This window comes from Nilaparvata lugens, chromosome 2 (assembly GCF_014356525.2).
Source record: "Nilaparvata lugens isolate BPH chromosome 2, ASM1435652v1, whole genome shotgun sequence".
In the NCBI taxonomy this organism is placed as follows: domain Eukaryota; kingdom Metazoa; phylum Arthropoda; class Insecta; order Hemiptera; family Delphacidae; genus Nilaparvata; species Nilaparvata lugens.
The window spans coordinates 1,863,222-1,882,184 of NC_052505.1; the positions used below are offsets into that span (position 1 = coordinate 1,863,222).

Below are 18,963 nucleotides of genomic sequence, written 5' to 3' on the forward strand. Positions count from 1 at the left end.
GAGCTGGAGTATCCTCTACTGGAAGGTACGATTTGAGTCGAGGTATTGTGAGTTTGAGGCAAAATTGATACTGTATCATATTGTGGATTGATACTGTATCTTGTGAATTGATACTGTATCATTGTGGATTGATACTGTATCATTGTGGATTGATATTGTATCATTGTGGATTGATACTGTATCATTGTTGATTGATATGTATCCTATTGTTGATTGATACTGTATCATTGTGGATTGATCCTTTATCATCTACGACTGGAGTCGTACGATTTGAGTCAAGGTTGTGAGTTGAGCCTAAGGCACAACTTACACTTACGCGACTCAGGTCGAGAAGGACTCGATCTAGTCGAGAGCATTTGTTTCAAATGGTGACAGTCGCGGAGACTAGAATCGACTGGTCTGAGTGTCCCCATTTGGAAACACATGCTCTCGACTAGAGTCGAGTCCCCTCGACCTGAGTCGCGTAAGTGTGGAGTTGAGCCATGACTACCTCGGCTCAAATCGTACGACTCCAGTAGAGGATACTCCAGTCTCTCGACCTGACGACTTTCTTGCTCATGTCACTACTTCAGTTCCATGCTTCTCCATTTTCTAACCTTACTTTATCAAAAATATAAGATCTAATTTGCATGTAACCAATATTATAATAATTATTAATATGAATATATGTCTTATTATTCCTATTATTGTCTCATCTGAAATGATAAACATTACTTTCATGAAACATAACCTCACTTTCATTAAAAATGCACGGTACTACGCAACTCAAGTCGAGGCTCGACCAACATGGTCGAGTCGACGCTCGACTCAGTCTCACAGTCGTGAGGTCGCGGAGACTAGAATCGACTGGTCAGGTGTCACCATTTGAAAGTGTCAGGAAGAGACTAATCGCAGTCTCTTCTCGACTTCATCGCATACGTGTGAGTTGAGCCTAAAGGTGCGTACAGATACGCGCCGCGAACATAGAAATAAAAATAGGCCTTCAACATCCCCACGGTACATTAAGAAATCTGTCAAGCAAAACTTCAAGTCAATCAGTTTCAAGAGTTCAGACGTGATGATGCGTCAAACATGCATTTTGTATCCCATAAGGTGCGTACAGATTTACGCGCCGCGAACATGAGCAATTCACTTTTAATCAGCTGATGCCAAGCTTTTTATATCTGTATCTCACAGTTTTTCTGTAAACATACAGATATAGTCAGCTGATTAAATGTGAATTGCTCATGTTCGCGGCGCGTCAATCTGTACCACCTTTAGGGATCAGAATGCATGTTTGACGCATCATCACGTCTGAACTCTTGAACTGATTAACTTGAAATTTTGCTTCAAGATTCTTTATCTTATTTACCTTGGATGGTTATAGACCTATTTTATATCTATTAATCAAGTGATATAATTTAAATATTAAAACAATTTATTCAATTTGTAATAACATAATTTACACAAGATAAAAAGCTCAAACAAATAGTTTATTTGTTGTAAGTTATTACAGTTGTTGATTCTCTCAATATCAGAATGGAACTAATAAACCAAATTCAATCTATTCCTGCTTAAAAACAGACCGTTACGGAGCACGGTAACAACTGCTCATATTTTATGGAGGATTTCATAAAAACACTTCACTCATATGGGTAAATTTAACAAATTAATAAAACATATAAACATCTTGTTCTATTCTTTATTCTTTTTTTTTACTTATTATTATTATTTTTTAATTGAAGTTGAAACTATTTTAAAGTTTTTGAAAAATATAAACTACAAATTTTTATATGTTTTGTACTACCCTTTTTCTTTTTTTTACTTTATTATTATTTTTTTAATTGAAGTTGAACTATTTTAAAGTTTTTGAAAAATATCAACTACAAGTTTTTTATATTGTTTTTTCAATTATAGAGGAAGCTTCTATTGCGAATGTAATTATTGCTTCAAATCTTATAGAATACAGCAGCTCAGTATAGTTCTGTGAACAATAGACCTCATGCAGTATTCTCATCCACAAGTACCTGATTGAAACATAGACCTATGGAAATACAGCAATAGACTGGCTTCTCCACACATCTGTGTATCACTTATGAATAATTCTATAGTCTGATTTTTACTCTAATATTGGCGTATGAAGGAGGCCCTCCTTTGTACCTTTTATATTATCCTTGAAATGCAAAATTTCAAAACACCTTGTATATACGTCGACGCGCAATTTTAAAAAGGAACATACCTGTCAAATTTCATGAAATTCTATACCGCGATTCGCCGCAAATGCGCAACATAAAAACATTTAAACATTGAGAGAAATGCAAAACCGCGACTTGAATCTTAACCTCACTTCGCTCGGCAATAAACTATAGTCAGGTCCACGTTGTAATGGCAGTGTTTAATATTAGCAATGATATAGCTATTCTTGTCTATCATTCAACAAAGCGGACAGCACTACCTCTTTCTCGCTTTGCTCAGTAGCCGATTTGTCTTTTAACAAGTAGAATTAATATTAATGGACAAAATATTTCATCTTAATCATAAACTTATTGAAGAATGAATTTCTTGCGTGATGAAATTTAATTGATAATTTTAAACGAGAATGAACAGTTTATATTACATCAATAAACCTGTATCAGCTACCGTCCATAGAAGCATTGACAAGACAGAGGATCGGCAACGTTGTTCTCCTATCTTTCTTCACTGCCATTATAACGTGGAGCTCACTATAGATATTGTTTTTGGTAGAACGAGTCAGTTAAAGGGTGTGAAAACTCATATTATGATTCTTATCATCTTCAAATAAAATTTCACTCAGAATTCATAAGAGATGCATGTAGAAATAGAGGAAGTTTTGGGCAATAGCCTGGTTTTCTCTTCTAACTATTAATAAGATAATCTTTCAATTTATTTCTAATAAATTATAATAATTAATTCTTAATAATGTTAAATATCGTAAGGATGTTTGAACTCGTGGCTAAGAGCACAAGATTTACTTTTCTAGCCAAGCAATTATTTAACAAAAATTATTTGTTGTTGGTTATCATCTTGTTTCCACTATTATTATCACTATTAAATTTTATAAAACTTTAAGTGAAAAAGCACTCACATTATTTGATGTGGCGACGTCCGTTTCGTGCTGGTATTGCACATTTTCAAGCCACATCAAATAATGTGAGTGCTTTTTCACTTTAAAGTTTTATAAAATTTAATAGTGAAAAATTATTTATTTTCTTATACACTGTTGTTAATTGGTGAATAAATTTGGTTTGATTTTTTTTATTCAACACAGTAATATCATACATGTAATACTATAAACAGTTTACATCTCATCTTCAGGTTGAACAGATAAACATCTCTTATCTATTGTATTGTTTTACTTATCCATAAGTGAATAATATCGTAATTCAATTTCAGAAGACTATGGAATTGTCAATTTATTACTCAAAAATATTTATGTACCATGTGACGAATGTGAATAAATGAATAAATAACTTATCTGAATACAAATTAATTCGACTTAGTCACTGTCAATATTGTAGAACCGTTCCATAATTGAATAAAAACACACATATTCAACATATCTAACAGTTATTCAATTAAATAAAATCTGAAATTGAAGTTGCTTTCCATGACGAAACACTATATAACTTTGTTTGAAGCTCAGACACTGTGTTACTAGTAAATATCAGAAAAACACTTACTTTTGTTGGAGTCTTGAGGAATGCATTTCACTCCTGAAGAGGAGCTCATCAGCTGACACCTTTATAGCACATTTAATAGCACAGGACACAATCACAAAAAACATACATACAGATATCGAAATCCTACACATTCTTAAAAAAGAGCCAGAGACTCAACACACTAGGACAATACGAAATTTTTCAAACACCTCCACTATGACAAATCCAACTTATTAAATGATCAACTTAACTTCAAATCAATATAATATTTTCCCACATTTTGGCCACACATTCCAACCATAAGAGCAAGCGCCCCTGGTGTCAGGCTGATGAGCTCCTCTTCAGGAGTGAAATGCATTCCTCAGACTCCAACAAGAGTAAGTTTTTTTCTAATATTACAAGTACACAGTGTCAGAACTTCAACAAAGTTAATAAAATCTGTGAAATTAAAAAAAACTTAAATAAAATATGTTGTCAAATTCTACACAGTTTATATCTACACATTCTAACAATTGTGTAAAATTGACAACATATGTGTGTTTTTTATTCAATTACAATTAATTCAGTAGATTAACTTATAAACTATAATAGTCCTAAAGTAGGTTATGTTCCATACACTTGAATTCAGGTTCAATTTTCAGTCCAAACATTTAAAAACAAAAAGTTCTAATTATATTATTTACAAACCAAATTGAATAACAAAATAACACTCATTAATCACTTAAAATTGTCAATAATGATTAACTTTGAAAATTATTATATACTCTAGTTTAGGAGGATTATCATGTCATGTCAACAAATCAGATTATGTTGATCAAATTGATTAAATTGTCTAGCTAGATAACATTTCTCACTGATTGTTTATACACAGCTGAAATAAATCTGTTTCTCTCCCACACACACGCATCTTCTGTTTCGACAGACGACGAAATTATCATCTGTTTTTCCAAGGAGGAATAATTGTTATCCTTTTCATGTCATTCAGCGAGTTTTCGCATGGATGAGACCTAGTGCAATCGAATTTTAATATCATAAACCCACTGTGTTCCAAACTTCGTGAAAATCGTTAGAGCCGTTTTCGAGATCCGTTGAACATAAATAACCAGATATCCTATTATATTAAGCGAGCAATTTCTGTATATATCTGGCTATTTTTATATCTGGTTATTTAAAGATCTCGAAAACGGCTCTAACGATTTTCACGAAATTTGGAACGTAGTAGGTGTATGATATAAAGATTCGATTGCACTAGGTATGATTCTTTGGAAAACTCGCTGAATGACATCAAAAGGATGGCTATTTATGTTTTACGGATCTCGAAAACGGCTCTAACGATTTTCACGAAATTTGGAACATAGTAGGTTTATGATATAAAGATTCGATTGCACTAGGTCTCATTCTTTGGAAAACTCGCTGAATGACATTAAAAGGATAATTCGTCCTTGGAAAACAGATGATAATTTCGTCGTCTCTCGATAACAAAAGATGCGTGTGCCTGTGTGGGAGAGAGACAGAATTATTTCCAGCTGTGTAATCAAAATCAATCAGCGAGAAATTTTATCTAGCTAGACAATTCAATCGATTTGATCAACATAATCTGATTTGATCAACATGAGATGATAATCCTCCTAAACTAGAGTATATCATAATTTTCAAAGTTGATCATTATTTGACAATTTCAAGTGATTAGTGAGTGTTATTTAATTTGGTTTGTATATAATCTAAATTATATTTTTTTTTGTTTTCAAATGCTTGAACAGAAAATTGAACCTGAATTCAAGTGTATGGAACATAACCTACTTTCTGGACTATTTATAGTGTATAAATCAAAATTCGGGAAAGAAACAGTTTTGGGCTGTGCCTGTTAGTACTTCCCCAATCATTTTAAAGAATTGTGTTTGGTTTACCAAAAGTCAACAAATAAATAACAAGTGCCCCGATATTGAAAATATAAACAGATATACAGAAATTGCTTGCTTAATATAATAGGATAAAGTAGATTTTCTGTTTAAGTTAATGTATGAATTCTTTTTTCAACAGCTCTCTATGGATTCCTTCTATTATTGTTCGGGCTGGTATTTGGAAGATTCCTGTTCATGGTGTCAAAAAACATATACAACAATTGGAGAAGTGGAGAAAGCGCACTCGAAGATGTGAGTTATTTATTTATTTTATTTATTTATTTATTCGTGGAAACAATAACAAATCATATAAATATGATTGGGAAGGAACAACAGGCTTGGCCCAAAACTAATTACATTCCCAAATTTTGATACATTCCAAAAATAGGTTATGTTTCTTCTGTAAAAAGTTCAAGCTCACTTTCGTCCCAAAATAAATATGGGATGCAAATTTTAAATTTAAAAAAATTAAAACACCAAATTATAGTTAATATTACTCTTAATTATCACTGCACATTGAATTAATTAAGTTATTTATGAATTTTTGAAGCCAAAAATACACACAAATTCTCACTGGTTATCAAGGTTTGAAATGAGATAAATATTAAGACTCAATAAGACTTTGAGACTTTTTCTTTGATACATATCATTATGGTGTGTCACGGGAGAAAATCTCTAAGTAAGGCCCATGTTTAAAATAACAGTTGATAAAGATAAGAGAACAGCGATGCGGATTTTCTGTCTTTATAAAACTAAATTAATCTTCAATGTTAAAAACGGATTTGGCAACGTTGCGGAGCTATAGAAAGGTAGCGCATTATGTTTTGTCGAATGATAGACAAGGATAGCAACACCAATGTTAATCAAATACTGCCATTATAACGTGGACTACGCTGTAGTGTATTAAAACGACAGAATGATTAAACAAAAATTTTGTTTCGGTTGGTGAAGTCATTGGCTGAGAGGACTCGAGGCTTGATTCATATACCTGCTCCCGTCTAGCAGAAAAGCTCTATTTCCAGTTTAAGTTATTTCGATTTGATTTGATTAAATTTTCTCCCTGACTCTTTAAAGAGTATAGGAAATCGTCAAGGACTATTTGTCAAAAAAATAAAGGAATATATATAAACATATATTATATACATCACATTCCACAATGTACATTGCAATTTAATCCTCCCAAAAGCCTCATTCTCCATCCATAAATTCTTGAATACTGTAGTAAACCTGTTTACTAAATATTTTCTCAATAGCTTTTTGAAATATCCTTATTATCATTTTCTCTCAAAGCTGACGGCAGTTTACTCATAAATTTCATACCCATATAAGAAGGCTTATTTCATACTGAGCTGTCCTGTGGTATTGTGCAGAAATTTACTCTTTTTCTAGTGTCATAATTATGTATGTCACAGTTTCTTATAATTTTTTATCTCTTATATACATGATCACTTCGAAAATGTACAGTGCAGGCACAGTTAGTAGTCCTAGATCTTTAAAATACTCTCTGCAGGACTCTAATGGCTTAAGACCTTTAATCGCTCTCACAGCTCTCTTTTGCATTCTAAAGATTCTATCTAAATTTTTGAGACTGGAGCCCCCCCAAACCAATATTGCATACCGAATATGTGACATTATGAGGTCATGATATAATGTACATGTTAAGATAGTGTTACCAGTACTTAATCTTGAAATCTGCCTGAGTGCAAACACTCCAGATGATATTTTACAGCACAAATGATCAATATAGTTATCCCAAGACAAGTTCTGGTCCAGCAAGACACCTAGAAATTTCACTGGCAGAGGTTGTTCAACATTCACTCCATTTATTTGAACGTTTATCTCTTCAAGATCTCTATAATTATTTCTATGTTTGAACTGCAAGAACTGCGTTTTAGTTTCGTTCACTTTGTGTGAATGTTGACTGAGGAATTGGGATATGGCATGTACATTGACAAAAGTATCTAATTCTAATTTTTCTGCATCCTTTGCACTACAAATGTAGGATGTGTCGGTTTATGTATTTCAACATCTAAATTCAACACTATTGAATTAATTCACATGATTGAGCTCTCTGCGCATATAATTATAACAATTAAACTATTGTTAGTTGCAGAATATTTGAGCTTTAATTAATATTACATTTTATGAGTAGCTGTGAAGGTGATATTGTGGTAGGCTAGTCATTCATCTTGAATGAAAAAGACTAGGAGCTGGTTTCCGAGCTCGGGATTTAGCTAAGTTCTAGACTTTAAACAGCTGGAGTCAGAAAACTGGCTTTCCGAACGGGGCGTAGTCGCAGTTTTTATAACAATATTTATTTTCTCATTTCTATGTAACATTAATGATTGAACAGTGGTTTCCATCATTTGTTATAAATGATTGATGACCTGTTTTGTAAAAGTAATTATTTAATCAAACATGTTCAAAAATCTTTAAGGAAGGAATTGTAACAAGTAATGACTAGCAATCAGTTCAAACATCTCGACTTACCCCTCGACGAATGAAACAACTAATTGACCAAACATAGAGAAATCAATCATTTCAATTATCACATTAAAAAACCTTTGAAAAAAGGGAGCGATCCACCACTTCCCAGACGGGAACACTGTAAAATTATTGTTGCGTAGCATTTGATGGTAGAGAAAAAGCAGTTGTTTTTTTTTAAATATTATCAACTAAATGTTTTTTAGGAATTTGAAAAGAAAACATTTTTATTAGGAGTCAGATTTATTTTATTGAAATGAAATTTCTGTGAGAACTAATATGAAATTTTACATATTTTGGTTTTATAAAATTAGTTATGCTGCATCTATTTTAATACAAAACAATTAACCAAGGTTATGAATTTTTGAAATTTAATCAATTTGAAAAATTAAAATAAGATTCTTACCAATGATTTTACACAACTAATCAGAATTGTGTTGGACTATTTTGTTATTGTGTTACAAAACAATTAACCAAGGTTATGAATTTTTGAAATTGAATCAATTTGAAAAATTAAAATAAGATTCTTACCAATGATTTTACACAACTAATCAGAATTGTGTTGGACTATTTTGTTATTGTGTTTTCCATTTAAACAAGTTATTTGACAGTTTTAAAAACATAATTCAAGGCATAATTAATTTGGAATTTCTAGAAAATAAATTGAAATCGGAACGATACCGTTATACAGTTGATTTCCATCCTAAGTTGCCATGGTCTGAATGGAGAACCAGGGGATGTCCATCCACGGGTCAGCTCGGTCTGTCTCTGGAGGTAGGCGATGGAAAAGTGTGTAAAATTATTCAGAAGAAAAGTGGAAAGCTTTTTCCACTAGCTGGCTGGAGGGGAGACTAGAATGCCAGCCCCATTTCTACCTCTCCTCAGCGTCTTTACTCTGTCAGCCAAAACTGTGATCAGCTTTTAGTTTTTAAAGTTGAAAATAGTTATTTGTGCAACTAGTGCGCAAAGTGACTGTTTGCTGCACCGAAAGAAACGTTTACGCCCGAGCCGTAGGCGAGGGCGGAATGGTTTCTTGAGTGCAGCAGAGGAACTTTGCGCACGTATTTCACATTAAGTTTTTCCTACAGTTACCATTGAATATGAAAAGTGGGTAATTATGGGTAAAATTGCCTGAAATGCATCAATGTTTTTCTGTGTAATTTTATTATTGATAACAACCTTAATTAATTGTCAAATTGAATAAAAATGTTGTCCTTGGGTATAATATATATATATATATATATATATATATAATACTAATAATTAGCGCGTTGTGCTTGGTTGCACCTCTGCTCACTATAGCAGCCACAGCAGTCACTGTTACCAACTTCATTTTGATTTTGCTGCACTGTGCTCCATATAACCTACTAAGTATTTTGCGTTGCCATGTTGCAAATCTGGAGTGCAGAAAAATTTTTCCCGCACTAGAGCGGAAAAGTGATTCTTTGCGTTCTGTAATCAGTGCAGCAATGGCCACTTTTCAACGTAACTGTAGGAAATAGTTATTTGTGCAACTAGTGCGCAAAGTGACAGTTTGCTGCACCGAAAGAAACGTTTACGCACGAGCCGTAGGCGAGTGCGGATGATGGTTTCTTGAGTGCAGCAAATGAACTTTGCGCACGTATTTCACATTAAATTTTCCTACAGTTACCATTGAGTATGAAAAGTAATTATGGGTAAAATTACCTGAAATCCATCAAATGTTTTTCTGTGTAATTTTATTATTAATAAAAACCTTAATTTATTAAAAATTGAATAATAATAATGAATTATAATGATTAGTAATTCAATTGAAAATTTATGTGACTGCTTGAAGGGGGTTTATCTTATGTAATCATTGAAATGACTATAATCAAGGCACATAATAAATAGGCAACGCTGTTCTCCACTGCCATTATAACGTGGGCCTCACTATAGCACAGTCAGTGTTACCAACTTAATTTTGATTTTCCTGCACTTGTGCTCCATATAACCTTCTAACTATTTTGCGTTGTCATGCTGCAAATCTGGAGTACGCAAAGTACTCACTTTGCGCACTAGTGTGGAAAAGTGATTCTTTGCGGCCTGCAATCAGTGCAGAAATGGTCACTTTTCAAGGTATCTGTAGGAAAAAATTATTTCTCTTCTTAAAGAAGAAACTGATGTTTGGGGGTTTGTAAAACCATCTGATTCATGACTTCTATAATTGGAAATGTTTTTCCTTGACGAAATGAAACATTCCTAAATAATTCAAAATAGCTGAAACTTTACACTATTTTCTCTTTATTTTTTTGTGTTCAATTTTCTAGTTTTTCGAAATTTAATTAAACTGGGTTTACGCCTCGTTTTGGAAAGCCAATTTTCTGACTCCAGCTGTTCAAAGTCTAGAACTTAGCTAAATCCCGAGCTCGGAATCCGGCCCTTAGAAACTCACTACACTCACTACAATATTATAGTGAGGTCCACGTTATAATGGCTGTGAAGAAAGATAGGAGAACAACGTTGTCGATCCTCTGTCGTGTCAATGCCTTCTATAGACGGTAGCTGATACTGGTTTATTGATGTAATATATAACTGTTCATTCTCGTTTGAAATAATCAATTATATTTTATTAAGCAAGAAATTATATTTTTTAATTATTTCATAATGAATTTCCATAATTAAGATGATAGCAATTAAGGATAGCAATACCATTATACCATTGCTATTTAAAACTTAGACCAGTTATAGAATAGACACGCTGGGAAGTCTAGCCTCTGAAGCCAACATCTACTGCCATATCGCCCCATCGTGACGTCAGCATCGGATAGGAAACTTTCAGATTGTGTCTATTTCAGATGGAAGTAAATTATTATTTATGAAAGTGGTAAACTCCCGCTGCGCTCCCGCTGAAATAGACTCAATCTGCTATGGAAAACAATGTAAACAAATTATACAGAAAAGTTTTCTATCCTATGCTGACGTCACGATGGGCGATATGGCAGTATAAGGAACTATAAAGACTGGGTACACGCAGTCGCCATTTTGAGTCATAGCATAGCATTCGTGTCAACTGATTGTATTGATTTGCTTTGACAGTAGTGATTATATAATATTTGATTGATTTATTCAATTCATGTAAAAACTTGAAGATTCTGCTATAGCCTACTTTGAGTGTTTATTCTACAACCTATTGATTTCCTTTTCTTTTCTCATTTTTACTCTTACATGAGCTTTATTACTCTACGTTGAAAGCATTTTCTATTTTACTAATTGATTATCTATTTTACTTATTGATTATCTTAAAATTACATTAATAATTGACAATTATAATGTGAACTTACTGTAGGCTACTATACCTATTATAAGGTACCTAGGTAAGTGTTGAAGCTGACCAGTAGCTTGGTTTACAATATTATCACCAGTTTATAGGCTTACTTACAAATTCTCCGTGATATCATGAACTCTCTAAAATGAATATTAACATTGTCTTCAGTTCTTCAGTGATGTCAATGTAAATTCTGTCCAAAACCATACAACATAGCGTATACGGATATAATTTGAATATGGCTCCTTCTTCTGTGACTCAAAATGGCGACTGCGCGTACCTGATATTTATAGTTCCCTAGGCAGTAGATGTTGGCTTCATTGACTTTCAGTACAATGGGGCGTGTCTATTCTATAGCTGGTCTAAGATTTAAAAATTTCCATTATAATGTATACCTGACTATATTTACTCAGGCCTGGTTGTACGAAAGCCTGTTTAATTTCAATCAAGATTAAATGCCACGAGAACCAATCAAAGAAAGCTTTCTTAGAAAGGGTGCTTCTCCGATTGGTTCTTGAGACACTTAATCACGGTTAAAATTTAACAGGCTTTTGTGCAACCTGGCCTGAGTATCTAGAAGCCTCAGAAGCTTTGATAAACCACTAGTTCTGTGAACAGTAGCGTAGACCTCGCGAAGTAATAAACGACAGCTTCCTCAGTCCATTAGAGTAAATTCTGTTCTGTCCTGATGTGTCGGCGAGAAATCTGTGTGAAAACGATTACTGGCTGCTGGGGTTGGTGTATCAAAAATGCTAACATCAAATGAAGTTAATCTCCTTCAAGACATACTGACAACAGGTCAGTCCGATTTGAAAGCAGAGAAAGGTCGAGAGAAATATGCCATGTTACTTTCAGTTATTAATTGAATGCGTGCATGCAACTAATAGTTCACACAACAGCTGATTTTCTACGTATCAAAAATGCTAACATCAAAAGCTAATCTTCTTCAAGACATACTGGCAACAGGTCAGCCCGATTTGAAAGCAGAGAAAGGTAGAGAGAAAATACCATGTAACTATCAATTATTAATTGCATGTGTGCATGCAACTAATAGTCCACACAACAGCTGATTTTTTACTAAGTGACATTGATATATTAATTGCATGCGTCATTTCATGCAATTAATAATCGACAACTGATTTTTTACTTTCCTTGCCCTATTACCATAGGTAAGGAAAGTATTGCTTTCCAAAAAAAATTAAGGTACCCTAATTTCAAGTTTTCTATACGTTTCAAGGTCCCCTGAGCCCAAAAACATGATTTTTGGGTGTTGGTCTGTGTGTGTGTGTGTGTGTGTGTGTGGTGTGTGTGTGTGTGTGTGTGTGTGTGTGTGTGTGTGTGTGTGTGTGTGTATGTGTGTGTGTGTGTGTATGTGTGTATGTCTGTGAACACGATAACTCCATTCCTAATTAACCGATTGACTTGAAATTTTAAACTTAAGGTCCTTATGCCAGAGGATCTGACAATAAGAAATTCAATAAAATTGAATTCAAAATGGCGGAAAAAATGGCGGATAATTACTAAAAAACCATGTTTTTCACGGTTTTCTCGAAAACGGCTCTAACGATTTTCTTCAAATTTATACCATGGATAGCTATTTATAAGCCCTATCAACTGACATGAGTCTCATTTCTGGGAAAATTTCAGGAGCTCCGTAATATTCTTGAGAAAAATGGCGGATAATTAGTAAAAAATCATGTTTTTCGCGATTCTCTCAAAAATAACTTGACCGATTTTTTTCAAATTCATCCCCTGTATAGTTATTTATCAGCTCTATCAACTGGCATGAGTCTTCTTTCTGGGAAACTGATGGGGGGTCCACCCCATCCTTGAGAAATAAACTTAGTAACCTCCTTCTCATGCATGAGGTAGGTAGGTAGCGCAGTTCATAAAAAGAACACATAGTCGAGTTATTTCATCTGTAGAACAGCTGTTTTGACGACTTTAAAAAAATGACGACTGAAAAAATCATAGAATTTCACAGTTTACACAAAGGAAAAACTTACCTGAAAACAATTATATATACACATATACAGAAGTCTGATCATAGTTTCAAATATGAGCAAGGAAAGTTGTGTGAGTGTACCACACCAGATTTTTATTTTGTGTAGTTGAGAAGTTGATATTGTGGTAATTATTCATATTGAATGAAAAAGACTAAGAATTTATCAAAAAAACCACAGATTTATTGATAGTTAGAAAGACCGATTTCGGTTATTACACCATTGTCAATCTCTGATAAACTAGAAACCAGAAATTGACCATGTTACTTATCAGAGACTGTTCATCAGAAATTTATGCTGTTTATCAGAGATTGACAATGGTGTAATAACCGAAACCGGTCTTTCCAAGTATCAATAAATATGTGTTTTTTTGATAATTTCTTAGTCTTTTTCATTCAATATGAATAATTACCACAATATCAACTTCTCAACATGAATATGTGGTTTTTTGACAATTTCTTAGTCTTTTTCATTCAAGACAACTGATTTATGATGAATAATTCTATAGTCTGATTTTTACAGTAATATTGGCGTTCGAAGGAGACTCCTTCTCCTTTTATGTTATCCTTAGAATGTAACCTTTCAAATACGTCGACGCGCCTTGTTTCAAAGTACTTGTATACCAAATTTTATTCAAATCGGACAATTACTGCGACTGCAACTGCGGTACAAACAAACAGACAAAAGCCGATCGAGTCGAAACTAAGACCTCAACTTTGCTTCGGTTAATAATTAGGAATTTACAAGGAAAATGTTTTCTAAACTTAGCGAAATGAATTTTGATGATAAAATGAATTTTGGATGAAAATTCAAAAAGCATAACTGCTGAGGTAGAGTAGTTGTCATTGTATTATGACAATAATATTGTATTATTACTATGTACTTGTCATTGTATTGTAGTATCTTGTCACTGAAATTCAAGATAACACTATGTATCTCTAGGTAGGATTTTAATATTATGCATATTTCTTTTCACAGGATAATGATGACTCAGGCAGTGACTATCAGAGAGCGGCCATGATTCAATCTGAACTGATACCAGCTGATGCAAGACGAGTTCAGAGAAATAGAGTTTTGTCTTTGGATACATTCAGAGGGTAAGGATTTACAAATTCATTTCAACTGTTTTTTTTTTCAAATTTCATCAGTCAAGCCTGGTTTTCACTAGTAGATTAGTTTCCAACCTTGGATTGAAAGTGTATTATGAGTGGATTTTGAACTCTCAATTTGAAGCTCAGTTTTTGCTGGCCGGACACAGCAATGTCTCCCGGCTACATAGGCCAAACAAGTTATTGACTCTTTGAATGTTTTTACTTTCCTTGCCCTATTACCATAGGTAAGGAAAGTATTGCTTTCCGAAAAAAATTAAGGTACCCCAATTTCTAAATTTCTATACGTTTCAAGGTCCCCTGAGTCCAAAAAACTGGTTTTTGGGTATTGGTCTGTATGTGTGGTGTGTGTGTGTGTGTGTGTGTGTGTGTGTGTGGTGTGTGTGTGTGTGTGTGTGTGTGTGTGTGTGGTGTGTGTGTGGTGTGTGTGTTGTGTGTGTGTGTGTGTGTGTTGTGTGTGTGTGTGTGTGTGTGTGTGTGTGTGTGTGTGTGTGTGTGTGTGTGTTGTGTGTGTGTGTGTGTGTGTGTGTTGTGTGTGTGTGTGTGTGTGGTGTGTGTGTGGTGTGTGTGTTGTGTGTGTGTGTGTGTGTGTGTGTATATGAGTGTATGTGCGTCTGTGTACACGATATCTAATCTCTCAATTAACGGAATGACTTGAAATTTGGAACTTAAGGTCCTTTCACTATAAGGATCCGACACGAACAATTTCGATCAAATGCAATTCAAGATGGCGGCTAAAATGGCGAAAATGTTGTCAAAAACAGGGTTTTTCGTGATTTTCTCGGAAACGGCTCCAAAGATTTTGATCAAATTCATACCTAAAATAGTCATCGATAAGCTCTATCAACTGCCACAAGTCCCATATCTGTAAAAATTTCAGGAGCTCCGCCCCATCAATGCAGATAGATTCCCAATTATCAGGCTTCAGATACAATTGAAACAAAAAACATCAAGTGGAGTAGATTGAGCTTGAAAATCTCTACAATTAATGTTCAGTAACATTTTCACCTAAAATTGAAAATAAGCTTTAAATTCGAGAAAATGTGATTATTCAATTGCAAATTATTGTTGATTCTATTAAATCATTCACTATGAAGAGATATCAGACCTCATGTGTGTCTCCAGCGTTATTGCCCTGTCACCAGCTGGCTCAAACCTTTGAATAGTAGACTTGAGATGCGCGGGAACACTAGCGTCAGGTGATCAATTTTAATAACGGCAAGGAAAGTTGTGTGAGTGCGCCACACCAGATTTTTAATTTTTGTATTGGCCTATGAGTGCATATGCATATATACTAGTAGTTAGTGGTCGAGTAACTGGCATACTATCTCTTCCGAGCTAACTCTACTTGGTCGAGTAACTGTTTTCATTACAATTGAGAATAGTAGGTAAAGTGTGTTGTCTAGTGAACAGAACTAACCTCAAAATGTCAATAAGGAACATTCATTATCGCCGTTCAGCCACAAAAGGTTTACAAAAAGCTTTGATATATGCGGCTGATCTTTTGCCTGCAGAGATAACTACGGCTTGAACACTCATCAGTTTATGAGCTCTGAGTTTATCCGAGATTGACAATGGTGTAATAACCGAAACCGGTCTTTCTAACTATCAATAAATCTGTGGTTTTTGACAATTTTTTAGTCTTTTTCATTCAATATGAATAATTACCACAATATCAACTTCTCAACTACACTAAAAATAACTACGGCTATTGTTTTGTTTAATTTTTCTTTAAATTCGATCTCCATTATCGAATTATTTCTAAGGAAATAATTCCTAATAATAGAATGATTTTATACTATATCTATTATGAATAAATAAATAAATAAATAAATAAATGAATGTTTTATTGTAGCAGCAAAAGAGAACATCAAATGCATTACAACGTCAAATGGTAACAAAAGTAGACACATAAAAAATAAATAGAACTATCAACAAAAAACATTAAACATACAAGCAACAGAGTCTCACTACTAACTAATAAGAAAATCCAAATAGCAATCAATAACAGTCTCAATACATTAACTCAGACTGTTACAGAATTGTAACGTGTATTAAATTTTGGCAATAAAAATTATTATTATAAAGAAGAAAATGAAATTAGACTCTACTCTACTAGCTCTAGACTGTTTTCATTGGCATAGTAGTGGTAGAGTAGAGTGAGAAGCGGTGGTGGGGGAAGGCAAGTGGTAGAGTACTATCCCACGATGCTATACCTCTCTACTCTACTAAAAACTAGTACTCTACCATGAACGTTTACATTGGGAGAGTTCACAAGATAGTTAGTACTTGCCCAGGGAGCTCTACCACTAACTCTACTAATGAAAACCAGGCTTCAAGGATCCTCCGCATTACCTATTCTTATTTTCTGTTCTCTGATACAAGGTTGAAAAATGGCTGTTTATGAATGATAAACGTCTCGCTATCGGTTTAATGGAGGGAATGAGTTTCTTCTTAGAACATGCAATTAAATCTATCTGAATTTAAAATTGTTTGTTTTATTCTAATCTATATTCTCAGATTGTGATTTGGTGTAGAAATTGAAATGGACATAACCTATGTATATTTGGACAAATTGAAATTAAATTAGGAAATTGAAAAAGTTTTGGGCAATAGCCTGTTTTTCTTTTCCGATCATTGTATTGTTTGTGCTAACCTAATAAATAAATAAATAAATTTGACTCACCCATGTACGAATGGATCTTAAGCTGCGTACACATATTCGCGCTTCCAACCCGCACCGAGCACGCTCCTCCCTCGTACCGCCCTCGTACCACCATCGAACCACAGTCGCTCCTCCCACGCACCCATCATGAACGTTACGGAGGATGTTAGATCTTCTTGCGTTCCCCGGTCGAACCACTGTTGCTCGCCGGTCGATCATCAATCGCTCTGCTGGAGTGACGTTCGGTTGCGGAGCAGAGCGAAAGTCTGTACGCACATTTACTTTTACTAGAATGGAATCTTGATAATTTGATTGTATGGGAGGAGATGCCATGTTATTTCTCCATAATTAGAAAGAATGAGACACTGATAATGTCAATACCACTGTACAGGTAGTGGTAGAATTGACAACTTCAGTGTCCTATACTTTTTCAGAATGTTATCTATTTTAATTTCAAATTTTAAAATTTATTTATTCAAGTAAGTCACAATACATTCTGGTTTATACAAGAATCTACAATAAATTACAGTAAAACAGCCAATTATGCAACAAATTTCACATATTATGAAAACTTATTAATTACAATGAAGATTGAATGGAACATTAGAATATTGATAATATAGTATTGTAATGTAACTACATAAATCAGCGGTGTTTCAACAATGAATAAATTTATGATAATTTCAATGAATAAATATACACCCCACTATAAATTATATGTGTTGGGGTATAAGTAATTAGTTGCTTATTGCGTGTTATAATTATTACTATTTACAAACTTCATTCACTGATATGAGATTAAGGTTTTTTATAATAAAATAAGTAAAAATTAAAAAAAACCTTAATCTCATATCAGTGAATGAAGTTTGTAAATAGTAATTATAACACGCAATAAGCAACTAATTACTTATACCCCAACACATATAATTTATAGTTAATACTATCAAACACATAATCACACAGATATGAAGCATCTCACTGAATATTTGTGATTGTTTTGACATTAAAATTCAAATATCTTTATAATTTTTTGGCAGTTGAATTCCCATAATCGAGATCAGATTTTTGTTTAATACAATAATTATATTTCCTAACTTGATAAAAAGCTTAAGAATCAAATATATTTACATTAAATTCACATTTATTACATTCCTTAATCACAACATCAAATTAATGATTGGGAGAGAATCAACAGGATAAACCCAAAACTGTTCCTCTCCCTAATTTTGATAAAAATAGTCCAAATGAGGTTATGAAAACACTTTTAAAAGATCACAAAAATTACAGTCCAAATATACATTATACTAAAAATGTTGTATCTCGGTTGATCAGAAAGATGAAACAAATTATTATTACACTTGAAAATGCATTAATAAATTGGAAAATATTAAAAAACTTGATAAATTTGAAGCCATAAAAATCACAAAAATATTCACTATCAGCATATCGGACTGTAATATCGGATTAATCTAGCTGTATGAAAGTGAAAGCTGGCCAATGAAATCATCTCATGAAAACTAGATAAGGACAGTGGAAATTAAGTGCCATAGGAAAGACAAGAAGGGATAGAGTAAGGGAAGAAGTGGGCATGAGAGATGTCAGTGAAAGGATAGAAATGAGGCGGTTGGACTGGTATGGACATGTACAACGGAAGGGGGATAATTGCAAAACAAAACAGTATGTTAATGTGAGAGTGCAAGGAAGGAGAGCAGTGGGACGTCCAGGTATTCATTCATATGAGGAGATAGGGCAGAGAAGAGGAAATACTGTTCCAGAGATGAAGAGAATGGCGATGGATAGGGAATCGTGGAGGAAATGAGAAATGGAGGAATCGAACAGATGTTTTAATGTTTACA

General features: G+C 33.7%; 1 protein-coding gene across 1 annotated transcript in view; it reads left to right on the plus strand.

The window, feature by feature from the left end:
* Positions 1 to 18,963, plus strand: part of LOC111061962 (heparan-alpha-glucosaminide N-acetyltransferase) — a 77,399-nt gene that overhangs the window by 22,444 nt on the left and 35,992 nt on the right. Inside the window, 2 exon segments of the mRNA XM_039419961.1 lie at positions 5,700 to 5,812; positions 14,312 to 14,430. Of these exon segments, the coding sequence (XP_039275895.1) occupies positions 5,700 to 5,812; positions 14,312 to 14,430 (232 nt within the window).